Source organism: Theileria equi, chromosome 1 (genome assembly GCF_000342415.1).
Source record: "Theileria equi strain WA chromosome 1, complete sequence".
NCBI lineage: Eukaryota > Apicomplexa > Aconoidasida > Piroplasmida > Theileriidae > Theileria > Theileria equi.
The window spans coordinates 29046-53931 of record NC_021366.1 but is presented as its reverse complement, the minus strand read 5'-3'; the positions used below and the strand labels follow the sequence as shown (position 1 = coordinate 53931).

The window sequence follows — 24886 nt, the reverse complement described above, 5'->3', positions numbered from 1 at the left end:
TAATAGAGTAATGCAGCCAATAAATCTTAGAACGATCAATGGCCCAAGTAAACTTTAATATGAAATAACGTGTCACTCCATTGGATATTGCCCAGCTGCGATTCTGTGCCTATGGGTAATCAACATGTACCAACACCATCTTCGGATATTACTCCATTCTCTATAAGTTTTTTCAACTGATTTTTATATAATTGATACTGTGCTTTAGCGAAATCGATAAATTTAGGAAATAGCTGGATTCCCTCTATGGACAACCTGAAAACTGTTATTAATGAAGGGTTTGCTTACATTGTCACGCGCCAAAGTGCGCAATAAAGATAAACTCCCAGGGAGTGTATTTGTAGAGATGTCAGAAATTCGTCAATAATTGTTTTATCCGATGGTAAGACGTTTTTTCCAAGAACTTCAGATAGATATACACTTACAAAGAGTGACCGGTGAGTATAATCAATATCCAACGGATCTTCGAAAATGAGGTAGGGTGGTACTCCCGTTGTAAAGTACATAGATGCCTCGTAAAAGAATCTTGAAATTTCACAGCCAACATAATTAAATCCAGAGTACTCAAAATCTATGAAACATTTCCCGTGACCTGTATCTATAACGTTTCTATAACCAGGGTCGTTATGGCAAAAGACTACACTGTTTGTGAACGTGTGACTATTTTTAAGATGTTTGTTCAGAGCTCTTTTGTATACGCTGATTCCATTGATAATTCCTTCTACATCAAGATCCAAGTTGTGCTTATTTGCTGTATCCAGGGCTTTTTTTGACCACCTATCCAACAGTCTTAAGATCATGGGAGTCCTGTCTAGGTGTTTTGGTGCAATCTCAGTGCCTATCCTGTGAAATCTACCCAGGAATCGTGCCAGTGAGGCAAGCGTTGATATGTTATGAATCGTTTCAAATGTCACCGGTGCTCCCTTTATCCATTTTTGTATTACTCCCCCCTGAAATTTTCCTACAATTTTTGGTCCCAATTCTTGATTTCCTAGCAATTCAGCTATTAAAGTATGATCATCAATGTCAAATAATATGGACTTGTATGGAGATATTTTTTTAATCATAACTTCAGTTATATTACCGGGTGTGTCATAGTTAGCTCTCAGAGATACTTTATAAGCATCATTAGTATATGCAGCGGCAATTTTCTCTACAGCAATATCGCTCCTGGATACAGTACTCCAGAATGGAACATTTTTGATACACAAATCCTTCAGATCATCATAGCAATGCATATCTGCGATATTTAAAGTACAACCCTTTGTGGAATCATCACATTGTGCACTAGTTGTATTATTTGGCGATTTGTCTGAAGAATTCATTGTAGAATTTTCATAATGTATCATATCTGGTTTATTCATTCCATCGGGAAAAAAGTAGAATTCAAGAAAATGTATTTAGAGAAGTTTAAACCTAAAACCAGCACAGTAATCCAGCTCATACAACTGAAATCCATCAAAAGGTATGGGATGGGGGTCTGGATTCCACACATTAACGGCAAAGTCATTAGACATCTACGTTTATATGTTGGATACATTTGGTTATATGCCTGAACAATTTTAGACATCCCTATTTTGGAACACATCCAGTAATCACTCTCAACACACAATCGAGATTTATCGTTAGAATTTTAGTGGCCTATAAATAATCACATATTAACGAATATTCATACATAAATACATGTGAAATGTCATCTATTATTGTATTCCAAGATGGCTGAGCCTAGTACTTCAAGTAGCTTCAGCACTGTTCTATCTGTGGACACTTGAAAGCAATAACAAACCACATCAGAACACTGCTTGAGTGCTTCATTACTTATGGATTTATAAGAGTTGTTTAAAAATATTATCAACGTTTCTATAATACCTATGACTATTGTTTCATCACTATTCCAAACGTTGGTACTACGTTCCCTCTCTGCATTTACATTCATATAGCTTTGTAAAGTATAAAGAAAACATGAGACTGCACTTGAAGAGATTGCATTTAATTTGTTAGTATTCGGTTTTATCATTTTTGATCCTGAAGTAGCGCCGTTTCTAGGATGTATCACCTCTCTTGGTTCTACATAAAAGTCATCATTTGTACAGAGTGGACTTTCTGTTGAAAGTGATGGTATCACGGAAATCTCAGGCTTATTAACAAGTGCGCTCTTAGAGTCTGTTACAAATTTGTTTTGTTCCCTCTTAGAGATAAATTCATTGCAAACATCACGTATATCCATGGATCTAGATAGTCCAATACTCGCATATTGTATAGATAGTATCATGGTAACCTTTTGCGTAAGTGTAAATTCCGAATTGAAAAGCTGAGTAGAGAAATGCTTTATCATATTCAATGGATATTTATATATAATGGAAACCAAGCCAGCAAATATAAGATGTTCAGGATCATAAGATATAAAATTCGGATAATGTGATGTTTGTACTGAATGATCGAATTCAATTAGAATATTTTCCTCTGAAACCAATTTTTTGTGATTAGCAAGTAAATTCTTTGAAACCTTTTCTATAGCATCCTTATAAATTTGAAGGTTATCAAGCTTGATAAGCAAGTCACTAATTGGAACTGCAAGTTTTTTTAATATTGATTCGTCCTTTTCAACTATATGAGGAAGATATAATAAAGTTTGACTTATTGCCAACGCTTTATTTTTAAGTGTATCATCATTCACTTTACTCAAGTCATAGCTTAATACAGATTCAAAATCTACATCTCCCCTTGCTGGCCTGGATAATAGCCGTTCATAACATTGTAAAATATGTTGAGGAGGAGTTATCCAAACCTCATTTATGCTATCTTCAATCGTTTCAGAATTCATTCTTGGTACACCTGCAAATAATACATCAACTTGTTTGTCTATATCAGATTTTCCACCAGTATTAATATTTCCATTATTCTTTTGATAGTACACTGATTTATCATTTAATTCCTGGAAATAAGGTCTTTTTGGAGCAGTTGCTACATTATTGTCATGGCTAGATTTAATTAAAATATCAAGTTTGGCCGCATAAAGTAACCATAACTCTGTGCAACTATATTCGTAAAACTCATCAAAAGTCAGTTCGTCATTTCCATTTAACCCTAAGTTAGTATCATTTAAAAAGTGCGATAATAATTCAGCCACTGCCATACCGCAGCATCTTTCAATTTTGTTGGCGCTTCCAAGCCTTTTATTTATACCAAATAAAAAATATTTTGTTATATAATCAACTCGTTCTTTGTTATGTTCACAGCCCCTAGATTTTACCAACAATCTACAAATGTAGCTTGTCAGGAAAATGTCTCCCTTGCTATTTAATCGTGCTATAAGTTGAAAATCCGACCAATAAATGGATAGTTTGTGTAATAGCTTTAGCTTTTGCTCATAAGGAATATAGTCAATTATTAAAAATGAAATAGGACCCGGTACAAAGGAGATACCAAAGGGATGGAATAGTTCAAAAAGAGCATCTATATTCCATGAGTTGTTGATATTAATGAATGAATTCATCAACAATGCAATAATGTTAATAATAACATTATACGATTTATTAGAATCAATGTAGAGTTTTAGACCATCACTAGTATTTTCAACACCAAGCAGATCAGAGAGCGAACGTAGTACATTAGAGCACAAATACAATGTCGTTTTATGATATCCTATTCTTGATGTTGTGACTTCGTTCTTCTGCAACCGTCGATCGATTATTACGAAAGACTCGTAATAATTTATGATAGAGTATGCCAGCTCCTTCGAAAAACCTCTAATATAGAGTCTTTTGATCAATGTGTAACATGTTTTATTGGAATCAGACGTTAAACTTTCATATACAATGCTATCAAATATAGATTGGCATTTTTTACGACTTTCCGACGATGACTCTTGCACATTAAACTCTATCAAATAAACCAAGTCATTAACAATAGAATCATCCCCGTTTATAGCAGATTTAAGTATATTATTCAGCACGAAGTGCGTATCCTTTAGAAGAAAATCCGTCAAATATCGAATATCATCCAACGTATGTATTTCTGTGCCTGAAATTTCATGTAATTTTTGGAAAGAATGTATTTCAGACATAACTTAGACCAAAAGGCGATAAAAAGAAATCAAAATTCTGTTCACTTTATAATATCACTCATCTTATATGGACGTGGGAGGAATTAGTAAAATAGATCCACCATTAACAAACACATAACAGTTAATTCTACAAGGAAATGGAACATAAAGTTAGAATGAAGTCCCCTAGAACTAAAATAAACTTACGAAGGACAAACACCTAACATAGGGACATACATTGTATGCACGATACATATATAAACAATTATTCCTTCCAAAGTGTATCAAGGAGAATGTTTGTCCATATGACAAACTTTACGTGTATAGTTAGGCTCATCCTCAGAATCGTTATCCTCTCTATACTTGCAGTTTAGTTCCAATCTTTCTTTGTGCGATGATTTATGAGCATTAAGGATATCTTGTGGACAAAACTTCCTTTGAAAATTTATAAAAGGTCTATTCTCATCACATTTTTCTTCCTTATCTCTACAAATAAACGGTATTCTAAGTCCATTTTCTTCGGTATAACTAAGTAAAATCGATGAATATTGTTCCAAAATAGCCTAAAAGTTTAAAATTTAACTTAACATTCTTACCCTCTTGTGGGATAATATTTGGCTCTTAAACTGATGTAAAATTGTGTTAGTTAATGTACAATCAATATCATTATCAATGACTATGGTTTTGACAATTTCGACAATCTCCCAGTCAGAATTAAAAAGATTCCAAGAAATTGTTTCGCTAATTCTTATATCTTCATATACTGCTACATTTATGACTATTGGTTTAATAAAATCTTGATGTAATTGTGTTGTAACTTTAAGCTTAAATATAATATATTCCACAAGTATTGCAAAATCTGATTCAACAATAAATGCATCCACAACTTGTCTCCTAATATCCTTAGTAATATTTTCATCAAATGGTACACCATAATCTCTGCATAAAATCTGTGACATTACGTCTATTGACCTAGAATCTATCATGTTCCACATGAATTTTACCATAACACTATCTTGGTATTTACTCAGCGTTGGGTCACGATATATTGTCACTTGAATTGGAACCAAACAACATTCACGTGGTATTACTATGTGAAAATCGTCTACTTGTGGAATATCCATAAACACTTTATAATAATCTTTATTAGATGTTATAATAGATGAGCCTCTTTTGTCTTCAATCCTATTTCCTAGAGAAAGATTTAGAACCTATGGAATAAAATCTACCTTCAATAGTTACTTGTTGATATGGGCGATGTAAACTATAGAAATAGTGGAACAAGTAATAGTAATAGTACTGATAATCGAAAGACGATAATATTGTCACATCCTCATTTTCAATACCTAAATAACAACATTTTCTCAACGGAAATATGAAGTAACCTCGAGATGTTAATTCTGAAATCAGACATTTTCCCTGCTTTATTAGGGTGTTGTAAGCATATACGGCTTCATTCAATGTTAGATTCATATTCCAAAGAAATATATAAACACAATACTAACTAAATCCACATTTTAATGATCTGTATTTCCTAATTGGTCGATAAAGTACAAGAAACCTTTCAACCGATGGGGATGGCACCGCTGCAGATGAATGGTCACATCATTATTAATTATTTCTTCTAAAATTAGAGTGACAATCACACGTCATTAAAACTCTACATAATGTGTGTACTAAGTAGTACTTATGACACCTTGTAACTTTGAGATTAATTATTATTTCAACATTGGCTATGTTTGGAGGAGTGAATCAAGATTCTTTTGGAGCAAATTGGGGTTTCCGCGATTTTAATCAATGTAAGTTTGTTAATAATGTAGTTTGCTACTCATAAATGCTGCTGTTACAACTTAGTGCCACCGTTAACATTAAATGTGTAGATGATGATAATGTCGAAGGAGGATTTTTAGATGAGGACGTATCCAATTTCATCACCGACGATGTATCAAGTAAAAATAAAAGTGAAAATGTTCAAAAAAAAACCTTCATGCCCCTGAAAATAAGTATGTAATGATCCAGGTGATTATATGAAAATTATAGGTATGATACATAATGCGTGGAAAAGCGGGGGAAGCTTTTTAAATGTCTTTGGATATCAGTTAGAGATTATAAAGATAGTTGGACGTATAAAAGAAACGAAGTCTACAGACCAAGAAACTACATTTGTTGTTGATGATGGTAGTGGAAAAGTTGACTGTATTTATATGCATCCTGGAGACATTAGCGAATGGAGAAAGAGATTTCTTAGTAATCTGGATAAGAACAAGCAATTGGTCAAAATATACGGGGGATTTAATCCAATTTATAGTACACAAGTTCCCACAATTATCATTTACTCAATTAAAGAATTGAGTTCACCTGACGAATCAAAACTCCATGACTTAGACGTAATAAATGCGATATTATTGGTTTGACTCCATATGGTGTGAAATAAAATTTTTTAGAGTGATGGAAAACACAATCCCGATGCGCTTAACATACTTAACGAGATGGATGCTGTTCTTAAACAGTTTGATATTGTACAGCCATCCAGGGCTGATAGTCCAAATTCAATTACTTCCGCAAATATTGTCGCGTCAGCTATGGAAATTATAGATGGAAAGGTATTTAATATATTTGTTTATTCATAATATTTTCAGGTTCCTGCAAATGAGCTGGCGTTGACAAAATACATTTCATCAATGTTAGCAAATGAAACTAGAAACCATAATCCTAATGGTTTACATATTTCGGAAATCCTGAAAAGATGTAAACAACAGCATAGTTTTCAATGTAAGATTATACATCTAAGCGCTCAACGTACATAATACAGCTATCCTCGAGCAACATGTAAGGAAGGTACTTACCGATTTAGAAAGGGATGCTACAGTATATCAAACGTTAGATTCAAATACTTTCGCGTCAACAGATTCGTAATTTTAAATTATGCCCAAGATGGTAAATTATCCATGTACCCACAGCTCGTAGTTACCTCCATAATATTCATGTGAGAGTTTGTCTCAAATTTTAATTATATAGCACTTTTAGATATTTTTGTCCTTTTATCCAATGATTTTGGAAATGTGTGTGAGATAATGGTGGTTACGATCTTGTGGAAGTATTTATTGGTAATATTAATCAGAAAGTACCAGTAAACTTAGAATGGAACAACATGTAGTCAAGTATAATCATTAAACTGAACAATGAACGGATATAGTTCGGCTTACAGACCAATAATGTATAATATAATAGCATCGTTAAAATGGACTCGCATGATTCTCATATTGAGAATATCGGAGAAAAGGATTTCATATTTGCTGTAACGGATCCATCTAACCAACTTAAAGCGCTAAACCCCCCGTTACCCTGTGATTATGCAGATATATATCATCAGAAAATTACCAAAGATAACCCTTCTAGTGTTAGGCTACTATCTGGAGACACAGGCCTAACAAACCCAAAGGAGATAGGAATTCCTCAGACTGGTGAACGGTTTATATTTGATGGTACCCTAAAAACTGGTATATACGATCGAGTAACTGATAGGATTGTTAGGGATGCTAATGTTATAAATATCGATAAGTCTGATGTCTGCATATCAGTAAAACATGAGATAAATCAGTCATCCAGGAAATTATCGGCTGATGATGACACAAAACTGCTTATAAACTCGATAGCTTCGAAATTGAAAAGATTCCCCAAACTACAGCACCCATGTGAAATTTGCGCCAATAACGGATGTATATCACTTTCTAGTTGTAACGTGACTGGAAACATAAAAAAAGAAAATGTTGGCTTAGCTGAACCCTGTCCACATTCTTTGCTAAAAAGTGTTCCAATGATACGTGACTTTGTCAATTTTGATGGTTGTAATATATCAAGTATCTCCAATCGAATGGAAGTAACTCGGAAAAACGTCACAGAAACTACTCAACAACATACATGCTATAATACTAATGTTAACAATGACCATGAGTTTACAACACATCACTATTCTTCGGAAACCGAATTGGATTTCTCTGATGTAGATTATCTCTTAACATATCGTCACAATAAGAACAATAGTTCTTTAATAGAATCGGTAGTATCTCCACAAAATAATAATATCACCTTTGACGATTCAATATTATCCGTAAGTAAGCTAAACTCAATAGACGAAAGTTCATTGCGCTTCATAGAATCTAACATTAATAAATTTAAAGAATCAAAACTTATGAAAATTCCTAATCATAAACATTTGGATTGTTTAAAAGAAAGGGGCATCGTGAATGCCAAAATTCCAATTATATCTTTGGGTGAATATAAGAGCAAGACAGATATAGACATTCTAGAAAGTTGGAAATGTCCAAAATTCCACAAACTATCCTATTCTTCTGATGTCAATGATAACGATATTTTGGCTTTGCAAGAAACTGAGGAAACCATTGTAAAACAAATATCCGATAGACAAAATTCTCGCGATTTGGCTCTTAAAGAGATTGAAAAATCGATTTATAATGGTGATATGAATATAGATTTTTTAATTTTAAAGTACAAAGAACTAAGAAAGTCAGATTGCCCTGTAGAAATGATAAAGGCTCTGAAGCATCTTATATGTATGAAGTTAAATAAACCAAAGCTATACATATCTCGTAAAAATGTGAAAATTGTTGAAAACCAAAATCGCCACAAAGAGCTATTGTTAGATAAAATTGTTGGAAGGATAAATGCTTTCGAATTGGAAGAATATACGAACGATTCAAGCTCCAAGGAAAGTGCAGATAGTATATATACATATTCTAGTTTGACTGTTTCAAGCTATGATTCGTTTACGGAAGATTTAACATTTAATGTTGGAGAAAATGGCTATTTGCGTGATAGTATCGAATTTATTCACAAATCAACTATTGACTGTTATGGATGGTTGTGCGTTACCAATGAAACTGTTTCAAATTCACGTCCAACGTTCCTATATTGTGAACTAGTCGGTGATCATTTTTCACTGTATTCAGCAACCCATGAAACAAATATTAAAGACAATATCGCCACAGAGCCATTAATGAAAATTATAGTGGATGAGTCATTTGTTATAGAAAAGAAACATGATGGAAGAAAAAATAATACATCTATTAAAATAAGTGGTATAGAACTTGATAATGATACTAGTGAATACTCTTCTGACAATAGGATCATATTAAAATTAGAAGCTGACACACGGAGTGAAATATTAAGTTGGTATAGATCACTAAATTCCAGAGTACAATTGGGTTTGTTTATTAACTATTTGAAAGATAATGATATTTGTCCACTTGATTATACCATATATTCTTTTACGTATCCTAAGAGAAGGGAACTTATATTTAATAAATTACCATATGATAAAGATTTGGAGGACCATATAACAAATAGTTTTATAAGATCACGATTATACTATGTAGACTTTTCAATGAGGATGATGACTGATCATGACCTAAATCATCATATGGAGATCTGGAAAGTTCCAATTTCTGTTTTAAATCTGTCACAAAACGATTTATCAATGAATGTAGATGGAGAAATATTTAACGACTATTTGTTAAGAACGGGTATTCAGAAGTTATATATAGATAGAAACCCCTTAAGCGAAAAATTCTTCGGTTCGATGTTTGTCAATATGATCCTAGGTACAAGTGTAAATTTTGTTAGTTTAAGGAGGTGTAAATTACACAACAAACTTGTAATATCAATTAAGGAAATAAACAATAGGTTGTCCATAAGTAATGCCATAGAATTAGACCTAAGAGATTGTGAAATTAGCGATGAGTTTTCGCATTTCATATCTGCATATCCACTAAACAAAGTTACTATTCTATCAAATCAATCTGTAAATAAAGAAGAATTTGAAATGGGTTATTTTATGGATAACAAAAACCTTCTTCAAATTTCATCTTTGGGCTCGCTATTTAGTGGGAGATTGTCATCTACTCAATGGGTATGTTTTTATAAATAAATTACAATTATTGCAGAAAAGAAGAAAGAGATTCAGAATTCCATTTATAAAATCGAAGACTGACAATTCTACAGTAGATGTTTATTTCGAATACAGATCTCCATATCTAGTATGGTCTGATTGGTGCCCAAAACGTAAAGGAAGTCTTTTTAAGAGATCAGAGGTAACTGAAGACGAAGAATCATCAGATATTAAAGAAAATCAAATCTTATTTGTTAAAAGTTGTAGTATAATAATAAAGAGTGGAAAGGATTGGTTACTCATAAGAGGATTTAAACCTAAGCATCTTGTAAAAACGGAAGGATATGAGATAAAAATTCTCCTAAGAGGTTATACGAATGAGTCTACTAGAAGATGGTATGAAATTATGAGTAGAAGCGTTGCTGGAATCATGTATGTGGATCACTTGTTACAATCTCGTGTCACTATCCCCTCAAAATATATTCTATCATTCTGCAGTAGAATTGATACCAAAGTAGGTGAATTTATTCCTTTTTAAATTATATTTAGGAACTTATAATGAATGGGTTTCCACTAGAAAGAAAATTAATGTATAGGTTCTTAAACCTTTTATCAAAGCAGCAAACCCTTAAGGCACTGAATTTTACAAATATGGGTTTGGATGCGCGATCAATGTCATTGGAATCACCTCCTTTTAAGAATTTGAATCTAGAGAAATTGGACTGGTCGTTTAACTCTATAAATTTGGAAGATGTTGCATACAACTTTTTAAACATTCTAACTGGAGCAAACACTTGTGAAAAGTTCATAATAAGTCACAACCCTCTAGGTGACAATTATAATTCTGCAATCTTGTTTTCTTATTGTTGTTTTAAGCTTAAAGCTTCAAAACTTTCGTAAGTTACTAAATTATCTCAGATTAATTGAATTTGCAGATTTAACCATTGTCAGTTGGGAGATACATTTTTAAGTAAGCTCGTTGAACTTATAGATTCGGAAGACAAAACGCGAGAATTTGAACATCTTAAAGTCGTAGAACTAGAAGGGAATTATTTTACATTAGAGGTATATGCACCACTCATTTATGCTTTATCTACAGGTGATACATGACGTTACAACGCTAATTATCGAAAATTTTCCAAATATAGAAAATATTCGATTATATGCGTCGATATCGGATGCTGAATATGTGGAATCATTCGTAGAATATGGTGATATTGTCAGCTTTGATAGAGTTGGTCCTATTGAACCATCCATAGGTAACTTCAAAAGAGTCGGCCATATAAAGAAAGGGAAAAGAACTACACTCAATACAGTTACACAATTCGTTAATGACAGCAAAAATTACCATAGTAATCAGTAAATTTGTCTGTAGTATGCTAGAGCCGGGGTTTTTGCCCCAATATACTCAGATATTCCTCATATTTTGAATAGATTCTACACATTAATTTGATATTTTATTTATGTTTGTAGTATGATCGCTAAAGCCTTATACTGATGTTTGATGGCTCGATAAGACCTCCAAGGGTTATACGACTTTCTGGAACCTCGTTCCTGGAGAAACCATCCACCGATCGCAAAAATGAGCTTAAATTTGATAGGTTTTCACAGTTAAGGGCTAGATCCGCTAGAAAGATTAAAGACTATTTACAGCTCAGAATAATACTTAGGAGGGAAGTTGGATTGTTAAAAAACTGCATAAATGACTATATTCATGATGTTAGGCAGTTTGTTGCCAACAAATTCTCATTTGATGATTATCCTTTGGATAAATTGGTCTCAAAACATCCGGTATGTAGATTGATGAGGGTATTAGTTGCAATATCTAAGTATGATACAAATAGCAAACCATTACCATATGTGTATGAATGTTTGGAACACATTATAGAATGGTTTAATACACCTGAAATTAGGGTGACTTTCATTTTGTTATCCACGGATAAATTGTCAAAAGATCAATTCATTCTTTTGAATTGTAGATTTCTTAAGATATTCTTTCCATTTGATAAAAGAATAGGCGATAAATCATCTTTTCTTATTAAAGGGGTGTTAAGATTTGATGAAGAGCCTTTTTCTGAACATGATATACTACTGTGTAACTATGTTATGATTCTGTTTTCAACGTTTCCAAGATCTGCTTTGGATGAAATATTCAAACGCTATGAATTAATATTATATTGGTATCCAAACACTTTTAGAAGATGGTTTGTGTATAGTAAGGAGAAAGATTTATTTCACTTGTTTCAAAGCCTATATCAGTTATTTGAGCCTTTTATTTCCACACATTATGATGCAATGAATTTGTTAGTAAACTTTTGGGGATTTCCAAACATTTTTAATATGGACATATCGCAAAAATCACTCATAAATATTATGAAATGTACTATACATGATAAACTTTTGGTTGGATGTAATGGAATAGGATATAAATATTCTTCACATTGGCTAGATGAGAAAAAACCAACATCTGTAATTAAAAGTTTACTAAAACATTTGTCAAAAATATCTAAGGACGTTCTACCTGCAGATTTGGCACTTAATAAGACAAAAATGGAAGAATTTGAAAGACAGTTAAAACATGAAATTGAAATCGGTACAAATGAAAGCAACCTGAATATTTTACACTATAACATAAATGGAAAACCAGTCTACGCACATATTTTTGACACATTTATAGTACTTTTGCAAAAATTAGTTGAATTTAACATCTTTTGCCAAGATGAAATGTTACCGCTCACTGAGGCACTATTAGACGTTTTACTTCTGTGCTTTAGTCATTTTGATTTTGAATCACGCCCTGATTTATATCATTTACAGAGTAGTTCGAATTTCTTTTGGACAAAATTGCTTTGTCTCTCCAATTTTAGTAAAAAAAGCGTGTTTATTATTGTACAATTGTTAATTCCCCTTTACAGAAAATCGCATTTTATTAATAGTTGGGAATATTATACTGTAGAAAGAGTTCTAAATGGTTTCATGGATATTGATGTTTACCAACCCACATTCGAGCTTGATACCTCTATAGCGAATGTTTTACTATCGGGCTCCATTATTCCCTCATTACTGGCTCTCTTTAAAGAGCACAATAAGAAATGTTGTAATAATGATTTATTAGTACTTTTTTCACATTTTGACCAAAAATTATCCAATAATTCAACAATGTCATCACTCTGGTCTACTTTCTTGTTACTCCTAAATCACTCACTAAAATTTATGTATGATAACGAAATAATAACCGTGGAGGAACATTTTAAAACAGGATTGATGGATATTGATGATGCTAAATGGATTGCAAAGGTTTTAAATTATTTCTTTTGGTATAAGTTTATTGATAGAAAAGTTGATAGAAATCCTGAACTTTCTAGAAGTAGTTGGTATCCATACTCGTGCATTTGTAACTGTGGAATGGAAATTCTCTCTAATTCTATTTCTAACTATGCTTTTTCCATAAATAATTCTGATAATATTCTTCATGAAATTGGAGCTCTTTCTAGAAAAATGAATGAGCGTCTCCACAGATTAGCCGTAAAAGATAATTTTTGGATTATCCCCGAAGTTGATGGTTCAATTATTAACAACTTGATAGGTAAACAACACAAAAGAGAGTTTTTAAAAATATTAGAGTATATTCCTCACGTGATAACTTTCAAAAATCGTTTATCCATATTCTACAAGTTTATCGAAACTGATAAACTTTTATCTAGAGACCATGTAAACGATCTTATTAATCCTTCTGTATATGTGATTAGAAGGGCATTTATTGCGGAGGATGGTCTCTCAACCTTGGGTGTTCTAAATGATCACCAACTCAGACAAATTTTTAGAGTTATGTTTGTTGATGAAAATGGTATTGAGGAGCAAGGTATTGATGGTGGTGGTATTTTTAAGGAATTTCTAATTACACTATGTTCTCGGATTTTTGACCCTACCTACGGAATTTTTGAGATGTTACCGGACGGATCTTATTGGCCATCTCCTAGTTCTGAGTTAATTCATGAAGATCACCTTAAATTATTCTCATTCATAGGAAAAGTGGTAGGCAAAGCTATTTATGAGCAAATCTTAGTAGAACCTGTATTATCCAGGTTGATATTAAACATGATTCTGAAACGTAGGAACACCACGGATGATTTAAAGCTATTTGATAAAACCGTCTACCGTAGTATCGTTAGCATGAGAAAAATGTCTGAGGATGACATTAACTCATTAGGTTTAACATTTACATGCACACAAAATTGCTTCGGGAATTCTATACAAGAAGACCTTATTGAAAATGGTAGAAACATAAAGGTGACGAAAGACAATTTAGAATCTTTCATACACAGTTTCTCTGATTTCAAGTGTAATAGAATTATTGAGAGTCAAACGTCAGCCTTTTTGCAAGGTCTATCAACTATTATTCCACTAGAGTGGCTACAGATGTTTTCCCCATCTGAGCTGGAACTTTTAATATCTGGATCATCAGAAGATTTAAATATTGAGGATATGAAGAAAAATACCGTATATGGAGGAGGATATACTAATGAATCTGACACTATACGCTGGTTCTGGGAAATTATGACAGAATTCAATCCCAAGATGAGAAGTTCACTTTTGCTGTTTGTAACCTGCTGTAAAAGAGCTCCTCTACTAGGATTCAAACAATTACAACCGCCATTTTGCATTCACAAGGAACCAGATTCTAAAAGACTCCCCACCGCTTCAACCTGCTTAAACCTCTTAAAACTCCCAGAATACTCAAGTAAAGATATCTTGAGATCAAAAATATCAGATGCGATGTCTATGACAAAGGGATTCGGACTTCACTAATAGTATGTATAATATCAAATTCAAATCATTTAACACCAAACTTATCTTGTATTTTTAAAATTCTGTCTTCAGTATCCTCGTTAGATATTGATTTTATAATGTGTAGAGATATTTCTTCTAACCTTATAGAATTGTTCCCACAAGTCTTACTTAATATTACGGATGACTTATATATTTTAAGAAGGGTATTTAGTGTGTCAGGGCTATCAACATAATTTTCAAATTTATTATCATATTCCACACGGAGATAACAAATTACGTTATCTACAAGTTTATTAATATCATTCATATTTATATGAATGATATCCGATTTATACCGGAAAAGGAAATGTGAAACTGCGTCTATGACTGTAACAAGATCAGTATTGGTGCAAAATTGTACATTTAAAAGCACGTGTTTCACTAATATATTTGATAGCCCAAATAAAAGATCACTCTTTGGTAATTTAAGGGTTTGTGAAAACAACTTAATAGTTGCGGATGTATTGTTTAAAAATGGATATACCTTACGCGATAAGCTATCAATAAATAGTTCTATGCATTTGCGTTCTACTCCAAGCTTAGGAACATCCCATTCCATAAGTGTCTTAAGCATCAAATATATTTCATCATTAGTTATCATATCATCCTTATTTAATGAATCACAGAACGCATCTAACAGGATTGTTGCTATCTTCTCATTATGTATGTTTAATGATGCCACAGAAACAGTTAAAGGAACAAGCAAGGGGAAACAATCAAATACCAATCTAAATACTGTAGAAGCCTCAAGTATAGAATCTTCTAAACGCACTTTAGATGAACTAGGCAATCTGTAGCATTTTCCTACAACACTTAAATTCCTTATGATGGGTTCAAATTCTACAACATCAGTTACCTTCACCTTTAAATCACGAAATTTTTTAATAGCTTGTTTTATTGCAACCCTGCATGATGAATTAACTAGTTTCCTTCTTTTTGTATTTGGATATCCATTATAAAACGCCCACAAGACACCACCTAGGCAAAGTTTATAAAATGTATATTGCGTTCATACCTTTCAATTCTCTAGTAATTATATTCTTCCTACTTTCAAATGATCTGCGTAGTGCCAAACTTGTAGTTTTATCAAATGCCTTCAAGTCATATAGGCAATTTGCTGCATTTACAAGAAAATTATCGGACAAATCATTAGAATCCAACGAAATTAGTAGTTTTTGTTTAAACTCCCCAATAATTGTCGACAATTCCTTTGGATTTAATGTATTCTTATATAAATACGGAGACTTGCTTATCAATTTTAACGATGCCAGTGTAGAACTCAACCAAAGTTTATTCACCATGGTATATAAAAAGTATATCGTATTATAAGTTGATGTGTAAATAGATACTATTCATATGATGCAAACATGAGAAGAAATAAATGAGAAATGGTGGGTAGGTGCGACCAAGTTTAAGGGCAGTATATTTAAATGATGATATAATGCACATAAAGTATTGTCAAAGAGTAGGCAAACCAATAGGGCCATCTCTAAACGATTTTGTGTATACTAATTCCCTTGGGCGTTCTGTAAATCCATGTACTAACAATACAAATCATGTTATTAATCTTTCTGCAAATGCTTCTATCAGGTTTGGGTTTATAGAGATTAACGTCCTATTTCATACGTAGATCCTCTGGTTTTAAGTCAAGAAGCGAATTTCAATATGATCGCAGTATATCCTGGTTCACATCCCATATGGCTGCCGGAAAATTAAATATAACCAAGAAACATAGGGCAGTAGATTGTATATTAGAAATAAGAGATGCTAGAGCTCCATTTACGTCCTCCAATATCGGTATTCTGGATGGTTATACTTCAAACACTTCCAAACTAATTGTTTTAAACAAATCTGATCTTGTCTCCAAGTACACTCTGAAGGTATATTTTATAATAATAGTGGCTAAATAAACATTTAGAAATCCATAGAGCTCCTCGAGCATGCCGGATTAAAGGTATATTTGAAAATATAAATAATAAAACAAATAGGCTGTTGTTTGCAGCGCATTAAGTTTGGGAAGAATATCCGAAATTAAAAGTTTTGTTGAATCAAATATAAAACCAAGATTTCCAAGTCTTGGTGCTTGGATTCTTGTAGTAGGACTGCCAAACGTGGGAAAATCTACCCTTATCAATGCACTTAAGCATCATTCATTTGTGGTAGGTCATTAATATAGTTATACCCGATTTTAATTTATAAACAAATAAATAGAAACAATGGCACAGCAAAGCAAATGTTGAAAAAAAGGACAAATTAAGTAAGCATACAAACGCAATATATATCTATTAGGAAAAACAAGAGCAAAAACAGAAAATAAACCTGGCGTTACGAAACGTTTGGACTTTTTCCACGTATCACAAAATCCAAAGATATATTGTTTTGATACACCAGGAATAATGCTTCCCAAAATGGAAGATCCGGAGATTAACTTGAAACTAGCTGCTCTTGGCTGCATAAACGATGCCGAAGCTGGAGAGGACTATATCGCAGATTATATATTATACCGATTAAATCACATGGGATGCTATAATTATGTTCAGACTCTAGGGATGAATGAACCGTCTGATGATATATCCAAGGTAGCTATTATTCATATTCTCATGTTTAACTTTGTAGATTGCGCTACATATTTCAAATATAATCGAAAGAAAATGGAATAGTGTAGATCCAACGCAGTGCTACAGAATATTCATAAATCAGTTTAGAAATGGTCACTTTGGTAAAGTGTGCTTAGACGATCTATCAAACATAGTAAAACTAGAGGATCTCAGTGATTTAGAACTAAGGTAAGTGTAACTAATCGCAATATCTATATTTTAGTGAGCCTCCAGACAAATGGACAGCGACATACAAAGTAATACATGGCATATAAACTGAATCACTATAGAGTAATATTTAAGATATATGTAGGGATTCGATTTTAATTGTAAACTATCTTTTAGCCATTGTTTTATGAAATTTATCATAGGAATTAATGTTTAATGTCTACAAAGTGGAACATGAATATAATAATCAGCCTTTACTCCATGAGAGGTATAGTTGAGATCTTGGAATTCTCAAATAAAACATTCTGTTGATGTTTTCTTTTGTATTTAGAATCATCCTGTGGTATATCTTGTATACAATCTACATATATCATGTAGAATCTCTCAGTATATCAAGAACGTGCCATAAAACAGAATGGCGTGCTACACATAGTGCAAAAGGTAACAAACTCAGGGACAACTGTCACTATTTTTTTGTTAATGGAAATAAATGCAACGGAATTGCGCTTCGTGACGACAGTTGCTCTCCTCTGGGTAACGCTTATCAGATACAGGCTGTTACTCCGTTCAATCTCATTGAATATGAAGATTCTTTGAATAAGATAAATGAGATAGACTGCACTTATGGGAATAGACCGTTGGAATCGGAGGTTTACGTGCCATATGACCATTTACAAGAAGCCGCCTATGAAGGAAGCTGCGCACTGGAAGTGGTCCTAACACAGATTAAGCCAACCCTCAAAGAAAAATGTGAACTTCTGTACAATAAACACAAATCATTCGCACTTGATAGAGGTTCAACTGATATGCAAAGTTGTAACTCCAATGCCCTAAGGTCTATTAAATGTTTATTATACTGGGTCACTGGGAAAATATTAACACTTGTAAAGGTCTCTAGGGATAGGTACGATATACAGGTATATTTATGAGTCTATATTTTTATAAATAACGTTTATTTAGACTGGAATCCCTATAGAAGAGGCAAACACTGAAAGAGAAAAATGTAATGAACTAGTGAAACACTTTGTATCTGATATATTATCAAACTGGGAAGGTTCCACCAGTTCGAAAGCAATAAAATCAGAAACTACCAAGTATCCAGTTTATGAAGATTGTAAATCACCAGAAGAATATGCACGTAAAACTTGGTCTTATTTCAATGCTAAAATTTTTAAAGATGCACTACCAGACTTTTGGGAACTTGAATTTAAGTGGTATGATATATTCAGTGATAAGCCAAGAAGCAAGTATGTATCTGGAGAATTATTCGATTATTCAGATGTGAATCTTCTAGGCTTCCCTTCCATTTTATATCCGAAAGAATTAGGAACCTATAAATCTGCGTTTGGAAATATAATTTTTCGTTCAATGGTAAAGTTTTTTTGTGATTTATACTCAAATAAATTGGAAAACCTTGATCATTGTAAAGTTGTCATCGATGCATTTAAATTTGTGGAATCAGAGCAAGCTTCGAACGATGGAATAAATTTTACTGTAATACAAAAACCATTTGAGGTACTTGTAAATTATGATCCAAGCACTATAGCTGCATATAACGCAATTAATAGTCATATTAATTACGATATGAATGATAAAAGGGCACTTGTTTTAGATGTAACTCATGTACCATATATTAAAAACCCAATAGATTTTGATAATATCTGCAAAGTATTGGTTGATACGGATAAAAAGAGCATTCTAGAGTTGTACAATGAATCTTTCGATATTTTAATGCTTAAACAGCCTGAAAATATTCAAAGATATAGAAACATATGGAAAGAGGAACAAAAGGGTAATATCACAATACCTTTGATGGAACTAAAGAGGGCTCTAATATTTGGGGATTTGGACGAATTTGGAAATATTATATCCTATGGAATGAATGATCTATTAAAATTAAAACCTGTTCAGCTAAATTTTGTTCAAAATTCTATAGTTACTCTTTGTGTTGATTTCCTAAATAATCTTAGATCATTAGCGGCCTATGAATCTAATTACATGTTTATAGATACAAATTCGCCAGTCTCTAAAAGTTTAGAACGGATGAATAATTCTATAGTTAACTGTGTCGCTTGTATTTTGAAAGTATATGAAAAATGTGTAGCGAATAACGGTTTATTTCCACTTGGAAACACATTCTTGGGGACAAGTCCACTGGAAAGTTTGATACCTTTTGATGTATACACTGCAGAGAATGTGTCAACGATAGAGGACTACGTAAGTACTTACGCAAAAGAGATATCCACCATGAAAGGGGATAATCAAGAAATTAAATTCCCAGAAGAATATATTAACGATGCTGTATCCCCTGATAATGTATTAGCATTAAAATTTTTGGTAAACTACTATAACTTTAATTTATTTGGTGGAAGGCTTCCTATTGATATAAGCATTAAATTCAAATGTGAAAGTAACAGTTATTTATCGTCTAACGATGCGTCTCCTTCTATTTTGAGAATTCCAACTATATATTTACATCCTCTTATCAAGGAAAATAAAGTCTTAATATCTAGATTAATTCTCGATGAGTGTTTTAAAATATTCTTATACTGGACAAATAAGTTTAAATTTGATGAAATTGGTACGCAAACAACACTAGAAGATATTTTAGAAGGTAATTTAGAGGAAAGACTTTTGGTGCACATATACAACCGTATAGAAAGATCTAATTCCTGGCCATTTCACTTCGACAACCTTCAGTTAGAAATGAACCATAAAATTTCTACACCGGAAAGTAATAGGTTTATGGATTCTGAAAGTGACAATCTAAATAAAATATTTAGAGAACTGTTTCACAAAGATGTAGACATCACAAAAGAATTAACTAAATTGGTAGAAAGAGATGATCCCTCAAATCTATGGGAAAAAAATATTGTACCAATGCGTCACTTCATCACAGCATTAGAATGTGGAGATTATGACCTGTCTTATGCATTAATTGCTAATCCAAGTTCAATATCAAATGTTTCTCGACTTTCAATTAGCGATATAAACAGACTTGAGAATCTATTTAAAGATGTTTCAAAATCATACTTGCGCAAGAGTTATTTAAGTTGGGACTATGCTACTCATAAAAAGAAAATTATAACATATTTTGAAAATCTTAAGATTATTGAATGCGCATGTGATGAACTGAGGGAAGAAGCTGTAAAGCATGCGTTAATATCTGCACCGGACCTTATTATGGGAGTATCAGACGTAACAAGCCAACTAGCATACTCCCTTTCACATAAGGAAGACATAGATGCAACGGTTAACTGTTCTGTCAAAGAGTTGGAAAATATATATTTGGAATATGAAAAACAAAACAAAAAATATTCAGAAGAAAATGGAAACAATTTGACGGGATCAGAACCTTTCCATGTTCTATCAGAAGATGAAAGAGCTACACTCGCACAACTTCTCTATAAGTCATATAACGAGCATCTTTTTGGGAACTCGTTACCTAAAACTCCAAAAATTGAGTTTGTAGATTATATAGACGATCTTTCGCTCCTAAAAATAGATTATTTTAGCGTTGATGGATTTAAGATACTTATTAACGATGTTATAAACGAAATTAAATTCTTGTGCTTACACATTCTGATACAGATGATACACATAAACTACTTCTCTACGAGGCATTGTGTAGAGGTAGACTCTCTTAAAACTCTCAATTTCCCATTTAAAAGTGCGTTCAACGCTGCTCATCAAAACAAGACTAAATTTCTAAAAGGTAAACTGCTTCCCATAGCAAGGGAAAAACGTTTAAAGGCTAAAAATTCCAAGGGTGATCATAACGAAGAATTCATTAAACTAGTACAGGAAAGTGTAAATTATAAAATTAAGTCTAAAGAGGACATATTTTTGATGGAGGTTGACGAATTTGTAGATGAGATTCTAGTTGGTAGAGAAAAAATACATAAGAAGAATAAGTTGTGCAATCCATTGGAAGAATATCACACTCTAAAAGTGTTTGCTACACACTTTATGAGCTCTAAATATGTCACATATGATACGAGTGTCGAAAATTACGATGAAAGTGTACTAAAAACATTCCATCCCACGGCAATGAAAGATGTCTGGATTAGAAACAAGTTTGAGATTATTAGAAATATTCTCAGTAAAAAAGGCATAAACATACCAAATGATGAATCTAGTGATCATATGTGGTATAATCATTTGGATAAAAAACAACAGGAGCTGTTTGTTGAATATGTTACAAACAAATCGGTTGGTGGTGAAGGCTTGTTCTTAATTTTGACAAAAAGTGGAGCTTGTGATAAGAAGGGAGCTTTTGAAATTCTTAAAAAAATATTTATTTCTGAGGCTTCTGAGGAAATTGTACGAGAACATGCAAATCCTACATCTACTGGCCTTTATCCTGAAAAAGATAATAATACAAATGACCTAGTAGATAATACGGATGTATTAGGTGAAAATGAATTCTCAAAGGAAATTTCATGTATATTAGGTTCTGCGGACCCAAAAATAGCTGAATGTGCCACAATTCTTTCGGAAAAACTGGTAAAAGAGGACTTTATAGAGGCACGCAATATAATAAACGCATCGCAATCTCCTTCATATCTTATTGAGGTGGTCACCAAACTCATAGAAACGATAAAAAAATATAACATGATAGATAAAAGAACGTATGATAATATGTTGACGTTTTTATCCTAATAATTTAAAATGCTAAATGTTTATGATAATGAGTAGGTCTTTTTAATTTCCATTCTAGAATGCAGTCATAAATATACTTTGGAGTTACGAGTGTAGAATGGCGTGCTCCATGTGTATTCGCTATTTTGTCTTCATCATTATTTCCAAACTTCCTAAACCAGATATTAATAGTACGCAAACTTGCCTATAAAGTTCTAAAGCCTCATCAGTAGTGTTGTCGGTAACTATCACATATTCAGCATCCTTTGCGTCTTCAACTATTTTCCCGTTTCCCAGTTGGATTAATAATCTGTATGTATTGTATCATATAACATTATAACACTAACCTGCACAGCATGGCATCACGATTCATGTTACTTCCTGAAATATAAAAGTCCTCTTCAGAAAATAGTCTTGTTTGAGCAAGGCTTTGTCTCCCATCGAAATCTAGACCTCCCCAACATTTTGGTTCATTCTTAGTGACAACATTAGTCCACTTGGTATAATTAATAGTATCATGTGGACTTGGCCATTGTTTAAAGTTTGAGATTAAATAATCAATTGCGCTTTCCTTTATGATAAAAACTTCTCCTATCAAACTGGCTAGTAAGTTATGATCGTATTGATCTACTGGAATATTTCCATCTTCATCTTCATTTGGAACTACACAGAATGAAATCTGGTTCCAAGTTTCTACGTCCCTAGGAACCTCAACGAACTCAATACCCCCAGTTCCGGCACCTCCCATTATAATCTTTCCATTAGATGAAATACTCGATTCAGGAGGAGAAATTGTCTGAGTAATGCGATTGATCTTATCTGTAAGCCGTGGAATGTGCCGATTTTCCCCAGCCGCAGTAATTAAAATCTTACTAATTGTTTCAAATTCATCGTTCATCTCTACATCACATTTGTATCTCTTGTTGTCTTTTACTTGTAGATTTGATACTGGTCGTTTGCCAACAAACCTATCAGGTTTTAGTGCAGATAAAAATATTCCCTTTTCTTCTAAAATCTCCTGTTCATTAACATTTTGCTCTCGCAAATTCGGAAATAAAGTCAAAGCATCTATAATCAAATCTCTTAACCTGTTGCATCTCCAATATTGATTGGTTTGATCCCATAAATAATGTGGCTTCACTGAATTACGCTCTTTGAACAAAGAAATTAGGTCCTTATTGTAAGGAATTATATTTATACTTAGATATGGATCTGTGCTGGAACTGCCAGCCACATTTTCGACGGTTCCAGAATTTGAAATTGTCAGTATGATACGCTGAAAAGACCAAACATTATAATTCTTGACCCACGCCGTGAAAGTATGAACACTGAATGTACTTGATACGTTCTTGATATTTAAATCTCTTATCCAATTCCAAAGAGTATATAAAACCTTTTCATTAACCTTTAAACCAAGATAAAGTGTAAATTTTACAATCTCATAAAGAAACAAACATGGTATTTTCCAAACTTTTAAAGATGCATTCCACTCCAGATTCTTGTTATTTATTAAGGTTTTCAAGTAGTATATAGTTTTGTTATGGTTCTCCGTCCATTTAAACTTTAGTAAAAGATATTTGTTAAGATCATCTAAATCTGATGACTTATCAAAGGGAGTATCAAAGACCAAAGAATCAACTGTTAATTCATACATATACGAATTCTGCAACTCTAAAAATCCAGGTTCAGAAGATAGTTTTTTTGTTATATTGGTCAATGGAGCAATTAAAGTTACCTTTTTATCTACTTTTGAAACTTCAGAAGTGTGAACATTCTGCTTGTCATTGGGCTGCGATGTTTTAGGTAGAATTTTAAAGAGCAATCTCTCAGGCACTATGTTATCGGTGTTACTGACGTACCACTCTATGCCTACATAAATAAGTATGTTAAAGTTTTATGTAAATATGAAGTAAAATTAACTAACAGTCGTTGGGGAAACACGAATCAAAACTTGGATTCAACTGTAAAGTATTCGACGATTCTATGAAACTTCTAGGCCTGACTTTTACTTGAACCAAGATCTGTAGCTTAACATCCAATCCATCGAATTCAATATGTGATGCCAGTTCAGATTTACTAGCATACATACATGATGGAGTCGCAAATATATATTTGTCGTTATCCGGTAAGTTTGCTGTTTTTGCGGGATTTTTAAAAATGTTTTCTGCTAAATCTCCCTGCGTTACAAATTGTGTAGACGAGCATATGTCTTCCGCATCTTCATTTGTAGAATCATGATTGTCTAACCATAACTTAGAATGAGAAATAATTCTTATCAGTGACCTCTTAATGTGGTAAATATCATCATTGAAATTCCAAACATTCAATGGAACATATGCAGTGTACCAGTCTGATGTATCAATACCATTAAATAAGCCTAATCCAATGTAATTGATCGAATGATATGTCCTTTTAGGAGGATGTCCCATATGAATGAATGTTTTAAGCAGGCTTTTCTCTGTATTCTGGCACCCAGGTATGTAACATTGATTCTCATCAACGTTCATCACATCTGGATGAGTCAGTTGTAGAACATTGCTAATGAACTTCGAATGTATAAACGATATGTGTTTGCAAGATTTCGGTAACGTTGCACGTGAACACAAATCTTCGTTCATCTCTACGCATTTATTCAAGAGGAAGGTTATATACACATCCGTATTTTCACATTAAATGCTCAATTAGGTGTTCACTTTA

The 24886-nt window shown here is 32.8% G+C and overlaps 9 protein-coding genes across 9 annotated transcripts; 5 read left to right on the top strand and 4 right to left on the bottom strand.

Annotated features, from left to right (window-relative positions):
- Positions 1 to 119: 119 nt before the first annotated feature.
- On the bottom strand, positions 120 to 1450 carry BEWA_017670 (choline/ethanolamine kinase, putative; the record flags this gene model as incomplete). The annotated part of the gene is made up of 2 exons (XM_004828535.1): positions 289 to 1450; positions 120 to 255 (listed from the first exon to the last, which is right to left on the bottom strand). Exons 1-2 carry the CDS (start codon positions 1362 to 1364, stop codon positions 120 to 122), a joined length of 1212 nt encoding a protein of 403 aa, XP_004828592.1. The 5' UTR covers positions 1365 to 1450.
- Positions 1451 to 1693: 243 nt separating this feature from the next.
- Positions 1694 to 5518, bottom strand: BEWA_017660 (hypothetical protein; the record flags this gene model as incomplete). Its single annotated transcript, XM_004828534.1, has 5 exons — positions 1694 to 4023; positions 4365 to 4608; positions 4642 to 5237; positions 5275 to 5391; positions 5431 to 5518. The coding sequence occupies 5 exons, from the start codon at positions 5516 to 5518 to the stop codon at positions 1694 to 1696; spliced, it is 3375 nt and encodes a 1124-aa protein (XP_004828591.1).
- A 134-nt stretch (positions 5519 to 5652) lies between these two features.
- Positions 5653 to 6852, top strand: BEWA_017650 (hypothetical protein; the record flags this gene model as incomplete). Its single annotated transcript, XM_004828533.1, has 5 exons — positions 5653 to 5844; positions 5926 to 6048; positions 6086 to 6453; positions 6490 to 6648; positions 6685 to 6852. Exons 1-5 carry the CDS (start codon positions 5781 to 5783, stop codon positions 6850 to 6852), a joined length of 882 nt encoding a protein of 293 aa, XP_004828590.1. The 5' UTR covers positions 5653 to 5780.
- Positions 6853 to 7286: 434 nt separating this feature from the next.
- On the top strand, positions 7287 to 11316 carry BEWA_017640 (hypothetical protein; the record flags this gene model as incomplete). The annotated part of the gene is made up of 5 exons (XM_004828532.1): positions 7287 to 9974; positions 10009 to 10467; positions 10503 to 10849; positions 10889 to 11018; positions 11053 to 11316. The coding sequence occupies 5 exons, from the start codon at positions 7287 to 7289 to the stop codon at positions 11314 to 11316; spliced, it is 3888 nt and encodes a 1295-aa protein (XP_004828589.1).
- Positions 11317 to 11450: 134 nt separating this feature from the next.
- BEWA_017630 (HECT-domain ubiquitin-transferase domain containing protein) lies at positions 11451 to 14762 on the top strand (the record flags this gene model as incomplete). The annotated part of the gene is made up of 1 exon (XM_004828531.1): positions 11451 to 14762. One exon carries the CDS (start codon positions 11451 to 11453, stop codon positions 14760 to 14762), a length of 3312 nt encoding a protein of 1103 aa, XP_004828588.1.
- Positions 14763 to 14787: 25 nt separating this feature from the next.
- Positions 14788 to 16084, bottom strand: BEWA_017620 (hypothetical protein; the record flags this gene model as incomplete). Its single annotated transcript, XM_004828530.1, has 2 exons — positions 14788 to 15761; positions 15799 to 16084. The coding sequence occupies 2 exons, from the start codon at positions 16082 to 16084 to the stop codon at positions 14788 to 14790; spliced, it is 1260 nt and encodes a 419-aa protein (XP_004828587.1).
- Positions 16085 to 16480: 396 nt separating this feature from the next.
- On the top strand, positions 16481 to 17655 carry BEWA_017610 (hypothetical protein; the record flags this gene model as incomplete). The annotated part of the gene is made up of 6 exons (XM_004828529.1): positions 16481 to 16663; positions 16702 to 16737; positions 16772 to 16946; positions 17094 to 17362; positions 17400 to 17569; positions 17604 to 17655. 6 exons carry the CDS (start codon positions 16481 to 16483, stop codon positions 17653 to 17655), a joined length of 885 nt encoding a protein of 294 aa, XP_004828586.1.
- Positions 17656 to 17782: 127 nt separating this feature from the next.
- BEWA_017600 (hypothetical protein) lies at positions 17783 to 22210 on the top strand (the record flags this gene model as incomplete). Its single annotated transcript, XM_004828528.1, has 3 exons — positions 17783 to 17816; positions 17927 to 18465; positions 18509 to 22210. The coding sequence occupies 3 exons, from the start codon at positions 17783 to 17785 to the stop codon at positions 22208 to 22210; spliced, it is 4275 nt and encodes a 1424-aa protein (XP_004828585.1).
- Positions 22211 to 22330: 120 nt separating this feature from the next.
- BEWA_017590 (hypothetical protein) lies at positions 22331 to 24807 on the bottom strand (the record flags this gene model as incomplete). The annotated part of the gene is made up of 3 exons (XM_004828527.1): positions 22331 to 22499; positions 22537 to 24058; positions 24114 to 24807. The coding sequence occupies 3 exons, from the start codon at positions 24805 to 24807 to the stop codon at positions 22331 to 22333; spliced, it is 2385 nt and encodes a 794-aa protein (XP_004828584.1).
- Positions 24808 to 24886: the final 79 nt, after the last annotated feature.